We start from the raw sequence: 10483 nt of genomic DNA, 5'->3' as shown, positions 1-10483 counted from the left end.
CAGTATAATTTATGTTAATAAATTAAATAGCGGAACTGATAGAAGTGACTGTGTTAGTATTGCTGTGGGGAGGTGAGATGGGGTCGTCCTTTAGGATTGTTGGAAGCATGCTAGTGGTCCGGAGCGCTGAGAAGGCTGAGAACCACTGTGATCTATCCAGCCAATATTCCTACTTAAAAAAAAAAACATAAGAATTGTCACCCAATCTGATTATTACGCACCAACCAACCGATTATTCATTCAAATAAACACCCTAAAACTCCAAGATATAGTAGATCTAAATACCGCAATAACAATGTATAAGGCACACAATCACCTGCTCCCGAGCTGTGTCCAGGAGCTGTTCTGGCCTAGAGAGAGCCGCTACAACCTAAGAGGCACTTCCATATCCAAACAAACAAATGCTAGAATAAACATCAAAGAGGTGCATATCGGTCAGAGCGGTCAAGCTGTCGAATCGAATGGATGACGAACTAAAAAACTGTAGTACAATAAATAAATTAAAAACATTGTATAGATCAAAAATAGTAGATACCTCGTTTTGTTTTGTTGTTTTTTGTTCTTTTTGTCTTGTTCCTGTTAACTGTATTGTCCTGTCTTTGTTTGTTTTCTTGTTTTTGTTTTTTCTCCCTTCTGTTTGCTTTGTTGTATTATTTTACCTATGAAAGCCATTCATTTTTTAGAAGGATAGGCACTATAAGCTTAGGCTTCAGCCTACACCCTTTTGGTCTGTTTCTTTTGCAACAAAAAAAAAAAAGCAGGCACTGTATTGATTTGTTATAATGACCAAAAATATATAAACTCTACTCTACTATCTATTGTGATCTATTGTGCAGGTTTGGGGGAGTTCTGTTTGAACACTTTAATTCTTCTACTGTTGTTGGGACAACGTGGACGGGCCGGTGTCTGGGAGACCATGGCTGGGGTCTGGGAGGCCATGGCTGGGGTCTGGGAGACCATGGCTGGGGTCTGGGAGACCATGGCTGGGGTCTGAGAGACCATGGCTGGGGTCTGGGGTCTGGGAGGCCATGGCTGGGGTCTGGGGTCTGGGAGGCCATGGCTGGGGTCTGGGAGGCCATGGCTGGGGTCTGGGAGGCCATGGCTGGGGTCTGGGAGGCCATGGCTGGGGTCTGGGGTCTGGGAGGCCATGGCTGGGGTCTGGGGTCTAGGAGACCATGGCTGGGGTCTGGGGTCTAGGAGACCATGGCTGGGGTCTGGGGTCTAGGAGACCATGGCTGGGGTCTGGGGTCTAGGAGACCATGGCTGGGGTCTGGGGTCTAGGAGACCATGGCTGGGGTCTGGGGGGCCATGGCTGGGGTGACGTCTGGGAGGCCATGGCTGGGAGGCCAATGTCACTTAATTGTACCCCTAGTTGTCTCGTCTGGGCCAGCAGTGTGATCATTTCTTCATTCTACATCAATACATTTGTTGTTGGGACAAAAAAAGCCATGCGATGCTTCAGAGTTTGTAGTGCATTGTCTTTGGGTACTTCAAATTCCAGGTATTATTTTAGTTTACAATAACCGCAAATGGTAGTTAGTCCACTTTGCAACATCCCCTGTTGGTTTAAAGCATCTGTTTAGCTGAAATACACGTCTGTGGTTATGAGTCAATACAGTAGGAAATTATTGTCTTTGTCTTTAAAACCTGTTTAATACAAATCTGAACACAAAAATGTTATCAACAGAATATAAAAGTGGAAAAAACAAATCACATCTGCTCTTTAGTCCATTTTCCAAATCTATACGAGCATCTCCACAGATCAGACTGAATAAGACAACTTGCTTTATCATTATATTTACTAAACGAAAGTGGATGTGATCGAAACAATTCATGGGAGGCTACAACTTCTCTCCCTACAACTACATTTAGAGAAATGGCGCCCTCTGTCTTTGATGTAGTGGTGGTTCACACACTCACTGCTTCCTACAGGCTCTGCCCAAAATAATTCATATCAAAAGACGAGGCATTGCATGTTAAAATCCTCAATGCCATTTATTTGTACTCTAAATATAACGGACAGAGGTCCTTGGGGTGGTTCCAGGGGGTCCCCAGCTGAATTTGAAAACATAACATCTAAATCAGTTTAACCACTTGAATGTATATATTCTTTACATCGAATAATTGAACATGGCAGATCGAAGCAAAGGGCTGTGAGCTTGTAGATCTGCTCATTTCAAGAAATTAACCTTCTAAAGAAAAATCTTCTAAAAAAAAACCCCCCATGTTTCCATGTCAGTCGTTCTCAAGGATCCCCAAAATTATCTGTATTTGGCTGTGGACCCCCATCTGAAAATATGTAGGTCCAGGGACCCCCCCCCCCCCAGAAGCAAAGATTTGAGTAAAAAATGTTCGCACTGAAAGAATATATATTCAAAGATTTGCACCATATTTTCACAAGCTTGTGCCGCGCTACGAGCTTGTAGATCTGCTATTTTTCAATAGCTAAAGTATGACATAATGCTTAAAACACCAAAATGGGTTAATAATTCTTTGAATCAATTTAGCAACTAAAATCTTGTATGGGAGTCCTGGCCAAGGGCCACAACATCCTTTCAGATTGGGGATCTGCAGCCAAATACATATTGATCTGGAGGTCTCAACCCCCATTTGTAGCTGATTAACGGATGGTTTTCTGGGCTTTGATGGGTGGGAGATGGATATGTCATATCAGTCCGTGGTGGTTACGGTCGGGATCCGGAACCGAAGAAACCGGATCCAACATTGAGCAACCGGAATCGGTTCCATCACATTTTAGAACCGCTTCCGGAACCGATTTTACCACACTGTCAGAGCTGGTTATGTGGACTTCACGTCTTACAACACGGTGGTTCTCAAAACGTTTTAAATTTCAAGGACCACCATAACTCTGAGAGTGTACAAATGGAGCCAAATGGACCCCGTGAAGGGTCCATTTGGTTCCTTTTGTACACCCCTGGGGTGGGTGGCGTGGGTGGCGCCCCCTCCCTCAGTCGGTAGTGGTGCGTCGGTACCAGAAGCGGGCCCTGAAGTCGTCGCTGCAGGTCATGAAGCCGGGGTTGGTGGGCGAGTGAACTATGCAGCGGACAATGTTGTTGTGTCCCAGGCTGAGCAGGTTCTTCCTCTCGGCCGAGCGGCTGTCCCAGCAGCACAGCGAGATGGTGCGCTCGTCTGGCAGCAGCACGTAGTCCTCCGTGTGGTTGAACACGCCCTGCGTGCGGTGCATCTGGCGCCCGCTCAGACCCGCGCCTAGAAAGCACCAAGCAGCAGCAAGTTCGCACTTCATTAATAACGCCAGGGCTCCACCGGAATGCGTTGCGTCTCCGTCGCGTCCTGCTCGCACCATGACAACGTCAACGTCACGCTAGAGGTGCTCCACCGCGGGCTTTTGAAAACTGCGCGTCAGCAACATTATGGATAATGTATTGTAGGTACGTGCGTGTGTCAAAAAACTAACCGGGGAAATTTTTGAGTCACCGAACGCAGCACAACGCAACGCGGGCAGTGGAGCCACCCTCCATTGATTAAAAGGGAACATTCCCGACGCTGACGGAGACGCGACGCTGACGCGCCCGGTGGAGCCCTGGCGTCAGACAAGTGGTTCTCAACCTTTACAGGCCGTGACCCTCCAAAATAATAACCCCCCCCCCTCCCCCTGACAAGCACTTGGAATTGTAGGAGTTGAGGCATTATATATAGTGTGACTTGGTTTTATGGATAAATATTGTGAAAATAGACACTGTCCTTTAACTGGTGTAAGAATTAATTATTTAATATGTGGCAGTGAATGTGTTGGGTTAATCTTCATGTTTCCATCTGCCATAGAGACTGAGACATTTTTCTTTTTTAGTGAACATTGACAATTCTTTACAGAAAACTGTTAGAAGGCGTTTTTCAGGTCTAAATAAATAAACAAAAATATAAGAGTCTTTGCGCCACGTGGAAAGCCTGGTGTGGTGACACTAAGTGGGTGTGAACAAAATTCTTCCTCACCGGTGTACTTGACCAGGGTGCGTCCGGTGGAGATCTCCCACAGCTTGACCACGGAGTCCTTGCCGCTGGACAGGATGTACTTTGAGTTCTTGGAGAAGATGGCGGAGCAGACCTCGGCTCCGTCGTGGGCCTTGTCGAAGGTGGTGACGCAGCGGTTGGACACACCGTCCCACAGCTTGATGCTGCCGTCCTTGCTGCATGACACGTAGCTGTTGGCACTGCGAGAAATATAATTATTTTAGTAAAATATTCCATTTATTTCATACGTAAACGTAGTATTTTGGTTGTATGTTCTACTTGTTTAACTGCCGGTTTTAACTGTGAATACATTCATTAAATGGTATGATATAAAACAAAAGTAAAATTAACCCTAAAACTAGTGAAACCTAAGCTAAAACCAAAGACTCCCCGCCCCCAAAAAAATAGAAATCCTGCTTTAATTTTTTTTTAAATAAAAGCTAAACTGAAATTGATAAACAAAATAAAATGGAACCATAAAGCCAAAGTTACGCTTGCATGTTGGAAATATCCAATCTACAAGCTCACAATGGGTCGGCCCTGCAACATGTAGATAGGCCATTTCCGAAGCACGACACGATCGTACAACAACAAAGTATGACGGGCATAATAATGACCTGGGGTTGTATCCCACTCCGCTGATGGTGTCGGTGTGCTGGTCCAGGGGGTTACAGGACACGAAGCACTGGAAGGTGTTGACGTCGTACAGACGCAGCGTGGGGTGCTGGGTGCCCACCAGCAGGAAGTCCCCCGACGGGTGGAAGGAGATGGCGCGCAGCATCTCTGCTTCCTGGAAATAAATCATGAACATGAATGAATAAGGACAGAGTTAGACTTGTCTTATCTTCCTGGAAGCATGCATGCATGAGGACAGAGTTACACCGCTGGTTCTCAACCTGTAGGCCTGGACCCACCGGTGGACCTTGAGGATATTGCAAGTGGGCCCACAAATAATTGGCAAAACACTAAGATGTTGATTTCTTCAGAAAAAAAGAAAAGGTCTGGGTCTGGGAGTCGGGAGAAAAAGTGTAGTGAAGGTGCTCTTGGGTAGGGAACTAAAAATGTGCAACAAAGGGAAAAAAACAAGGCACTCTTTATTGATGTCGCTATTTCATAATGGAATTTGTTAAAAACTGTGATAACCCACGTATAACGGCCCGCACAGGCTTATGCTGGTTTCCAGAAGCGGACTTACCATTGGGCTAGGGTGGGCTGCAGCCCGGGGGTCCCGGGCTGTGGAAACCCCTGCCAATGTCGCTGTGCATGGCAGCCTGCCATGCACAGCGACTGTAGTGTCTGCCTGACTGCCTCTCTCTTTTGTTGGGGCTGGGCCGCTGGGTACCCCAAAATTACAGCGAAATTAAAACAAAATATGTCAATTTCTTTCTGGCCGCGCGACCGAAATGCACCGCACAGCCCAGGGGGGCCCTGAAATGTTGTTTAGCCAGGGGGTCCTCGGGAGGGTAAATCCGGCCCCCAGTGGTTTCTACATTGCCTTATTGATACTTTTACTTAGGCAAAAAATGTCACAATTTTTCCACCACGGCACCTAACCTGTATGTGTTTGAAAGCTCTCTTGGCGGAGGGCTTGGAGTAGTCGAACAGCTTGAGGGTGTAGTCACGTGAGCCAGAGGCCAGGATCTGCTCTGAGGGGTGGAAGGCCAGGCAGGTGACCTCATCCACGTGGTCGTACAGCGTGCGGATCACAGGGTGGTTCTCCATGTTCTGCTGAGCCGTCTCGTTCATCATCACCTTAACGGAGAAAACAGCGCACACACACACACACACACACACACACACACCACTGCATTGAATTTGAGACCCGAGGCCCATTCCACAAATGTCTTCTAAAATCCAGGTTCCTGAACAACGTATGTTTCTATAAGTGGTGCTCAAAACTTTCATGTTTATTTATTATTATTATTATTATTTATTATTGTCATTGTTGTGATACCGATAAATAGGAACGTAAAATCTACTTATGTTAGTTTCATTGATCCAAGTCGGAACACAATTGATTGATTGGATCATTAAAATAAACATGCTCGGAAAATGCACACGTCTAATTGGTGGGTACACTAATAATTAGTGTGCCCACCAATTAGACGTGTGCATTTTCAGAATTGGTGACAAATCAGTGACTAATTCATACCACACCGGGGCTTCTTGAAAGTAAAACAAAAATCACTGCACTATCAAAACTACCTTGATGAGAAATTGAGAATGGCACTCTTGGCCAGAATCAATCCATCAATCCATCCATCCTCCTAGTACCTCACTCTTGGCCAGAATCAATCCATCCATCCTCCTAGTACCTCACTCTTGGCCAGAATCAATCCATCCATCCTCCTAGTACCTCACTCTTGGCCAGAATCAATCCATCTATCCTCCTAGTACCTCACTCTTGGCCAGAATCAATCAATCAAGTCCTACCTCGATGGGCATGGCGCTCTTGGCCAGCATGCGCTCCGTGTCCAGGATCTTGATGGAGGCGTCGGCGGAGCCAGTGGCGATGAGCTGTCCGTCGCGGCTGTAGGTGGCGACGCGGCACGGCCCTTTATGCGACGTCACGTAGCACGTCTCGTACTCGGACGCCTCCGGTGACATGGACTGGACGTCGGCGTCGAACTCCAGGTCGATCCCCACTCCGGGAGCCACGTTGTCGGAGCGGCCGATGGCGTACTGCACCGCAGCGTCATCGTTCTCCATTCCTGAAAGACGTGGTTTCAACGAGGACACTTAAGACCTGACCCTATGTTTTAACAGCGGGCCAACAACGCCAACTCTGAGCGATAAAAAATCTCCTAGTGGGCATTCCTGCCCTACCCTCACCGCTACGCAGGGAGGGTAAACAAAGCAATTTGATTGGCTAGCGCCGGACGATGTCGTCCAAAAATATTTTCATGTTTTTGAGCGACATTCTTCCGCCCACTTTTCGACTATCGCCTCTTCGCCTGCTATCACCAGTAGTAGTATCCCATAGGTCAACGCACTTCCTCAACATACAACAGGCTGTCGCCCGCATACTATAAGGCCGATTCTATAAATGCCTACGAAACCAGTAGTTCTTTAAAGATTTATCAAAGCTGTGTGAGCTTGTATATCTGCTATTTTTGAATAGCCAACACAAAAATCACAGATGCTTTCCCGGTTTTAATGGGTTAAAGACACAGTAGCCTGCATTCCAATAGATCCAATATAGTTATTATTTTAGTTACAAAATCTTGTTAATACTTGTTTGATACACACAGACAAACTCAATTTGTAATGGAATAATTATTTCCATCAAGTTCTGTGTTCTTTTCAACCCAAAAGCTTCATATTGGTCTTTATATTTTCTTAAGACGCAAACAAGCGTTTTGATCAACACTTCAACAGTGACTCTGGAGTGTATGCTGTGTTGCCTTGTAGCTTTTTATCTTTTGCAGCTGCCAGTGTGTGAACCCTCGGGCTGTCATTTGCGCAATCAAAACCTGCACTACTTTAATATAATATATAAATAAATTATTAGCTATAACTCTAATTTTAAACATGAAACAGCAAAAATAGCTACTATACAAGCTTACAAAGAGCCACAAAGTGACATGTTGCCATTTTTGGAAAACGTTCGAAAATGTAATAACTTTTTTCAACATGGAACACGATTATGATGATTATGCAAAAATAATTGTAATAATCTCAAATAATTGCAATCGGGCGATGATGTAATAATTTACGACAGACCCAGTGACCACAGCTTAAGAGTGCAGAGAGATGAAGGCAGACAGATGAACCGTACCGGTCTTAGCCAGTTGCATGAGCTGTTCGGATGGCGAGACCACGCTGGGCGGCTTCACCTCGTTGATGAGGCTGTTGGCGATGTTGGTGTATCCGTCGTACAGCAGCTGGCTGATGATCAGCTTGTACAGGTGCTGCCGGTCCCTCAGCGTGGGTTTGGGTCGATACATCCTGCTGCTGCGGCTGCTGTGTCGCTAGAACCGCTGACCAACTGTCTGTTTGGAACACAACAACAACAACGAGTACAGTCACACACACAACAGTCACAGGGATTACAGCTGAGCTGTGACCCAAACACCGGGTCGGGGCTCATTTATGGGTTGCGCCAGAGGCACATTTTTATAGGTTATTATTTAATAATTTCATGAAGAATTCAAAGAAAAATCTAAGAAATTCTATAAATTAGAAAACAAATGTTTAAGTAGTGAAAATAGCCAATCTACAAGCTCACAGTGCGGTGCAAAGCGATACTTCTGTAGATCTGCTGTTTTCTCTAGTCTGGGTACCGGGGCAAACGTCTAATTTATCTTTTGGGTCAGGGACTAAAACGTTTGGGAACCACTAATCATGGATGACAATCATGACACTAACCGAAAGCAACTCCAAAGCAGACAGGTTCATTGTTAGTTAGTGTCCTTGTTAGTGTCTAACTAACTTAGTTAGTGTCCTTGTGTTGTATTTTTACTCGTATCTTTGAAAAATACATTAATTGTGGTCTGTTTCAAGTATAGGCTCATTATAGCCCAAACATTTAGATTCTCGTAGAGGTTTTTTTTCGATTCGAATCTAAATGTTTGGGCTAGGCTCATTAGGCTGTCAATGGATTGTCAAAGATGCGATTGCAGAATATGCAACACCTCATGCATGTCTGCATTTCCATGATGGCCCTTATAAAGAAAGACCATAATTGAAACAAACTCTTGAGCTTTAGTGTTTTATGTATTTGATCAATAATAATAATGCCAGCAAAGTAAATCCACTGCAGAGCACAACGCTACACGTTTACTGTAGTGGAAGTTTACAACACGACTACGTGTTTCACATTGCCACAAAGTAGCACAGTTACTTGTACATGAAAATATTATTACATACGATCAGACAAAACACCGATCTAAACACCTTTAGTAACTCTGAAAGTACATATTCAACAATGAATGGACATAATGCTGCTAACAATTAGCATCCTGCTAACATAGCTTTCTTGCTGTTGCATGGAGCCAGTTGCAACAGAATGATGAATGTGCTTCCTCCAGCCGCGAGGCGACATTAATATGTATCCTTTAAAAGTACAAACATGAAAACATGAAAACATTAAATCTACACAAACCCTCTCTGTTCTGCAAGCGCCACTATATATGCCTCTACTACTTCCCAATGTGTGCTTTGAGTTCTTCTTCTTCGTCTGCTGAGTGCTGCTGACGTTTCGGGCGGCCACTTGGACGCTGTTGCTGCCTCCCACTGTTGGTGTTGGGTGCTGCTCATTGTTAATGGCTTCAGTTCACTTTATAAATGACATGTCGGGGTGAGATGTCTCTTGACTCTCTGTGAGTTGAGACCTACTCTAAGGTTGAGACGGACAGGTCAGCTCACCCTGGCTCTTCTATCCTCTCTAAAATCCCTTTATGGCCAAAAAGTGCATTTATACGTGGGCCCTGCAGGCTCAAAGTGTGTCCACTAAGGAAAGTAGGTGGAAAAGGGGTGAGTTATCCAGTTATCGTTTAGACCTATGTAGAGCAGTTAGCGGATGCATGCTACACGTGACGTGACTGTGTGAGGATCAAGGTTGAGGCAAGTAGGCAACTAATAAGGGCATCCCCGCCATGGCAAGTGGGGCATGCCATGGTAATAATTTTGAATTTTCCAACACAAATCTTCTCTTATGGGGGTCCCTGGCACAAAACCTTTTCAGATGGGGGTGCAAGGTCATACCGGTATACGTAGAAAAGGTGCTTTACATCGATTGTGCATACATTCAATGTTCATTGACACACACATTCACACACCGATGGCGTAAGAAACCATGCAAGGCACCAACCTGCTCATATACGGAGCAATTAGGGGTTCAGTGTCTTGCTCATGGACACTTCAACAAACATTTCTGGGAGCCCAGAAGTGTTGCAATTTTAGGAACACAAATCATGTATATGGGGGTCCCTGCACAAAACCTATTTTCAGTTGTGGGCCTGCAGCCATACACATGCATTTTGGAGTCCTTGACATGAACAATCTTGAGAGCCACTGATTTAGTTGTGCAGACACCATTGTTGACACCATTGCCAAACTGCCTTCTGGCTGGAAATGTAGCCTTATATGTGTTGCCTGGCAACATGATGTGTTTGAACATTCCACTGGGAAGGGCTTTGTGAACTCAAAGTATCAAAAGTATACAACATTTTCAATTCACAAGCTCACAACCACCGGTGGGTTATCCAGCGGTTCCCAAACCCTTTTGGCCGTGCACATCCCCCAACGCCCAGTCTCGTTGTACATTTTATTATATATATACACAGTACAGTATATAACGGTAACACCATAAAACCGCCATTAACCTTTTCATGTCACGCACTCCCTAGAGGGCGTTCGCGCACCACAAGGGGTGCACGCGCCAGGCGCCACAGTTTGGGAACAACTGGGCTATACAATACACTACAGTGTAAACACTAACAATATCAATGTATTATGTGATGCCATAACAATACTGTGACTATGTTACAGT

At 45.1% G+C, this 10483-nt stretch overlaps 1 protein-coding gene across 1 annotated transcript; it reads right to left on the bottom strand.

Moving 5' to 3' along the window:
• Positions 1 to 1642: 1642 nt before the first annotated feature.
• On the bottom strand, positions 1643 to 9168 carry cstf1 (cleavage stimulation factor, 3' pre-RNA, subunit 1). Its single transcript, XM_080784797.1, has 7 exons — positions 9095 to 9168; positions 7769 to 7982; positions 6424 to 6701; positions 5545 to 5742; positions 4608 to 4780; positions 3973 to 4190; positions 1643 to 3228 (listed from the first exon to the last, which is right to left on the bottom strand). The coding sequence occupies exons 2-7, from the start codon at positions 7935 to 7937 to the stop codon at positions 2969 to 2971; spliced, it is 1296 nt and encodes a 431-aa protein (XP_080640923.1). The 5' UTR covers positions 7938 to 7982; positions 9095 to 9168; the 3' UTR covers positions 1643 to 2968.
• Between the last annotated feature and the right edge of the window lie 1315 nt (positions 9169 to 10483).

Source organism: Protomyctophum bolini, assembly GCF_963924005.1.
Source record: "Protomyctophum bolini genome assembly, chromosome: 2".
Classification (NCBI taxonomy): domain Eukaryota; kingdom Metazoa; phylum Chordata; class Actinopteri; order Myctophiformes; family Myctophidae; genus Protomyctophum; species Protomyctophum bolini.
Note: the sequence above shows the minus strand (reverse complement) of the source record. Positions and strands in the feature narration are given on the sequence as shown.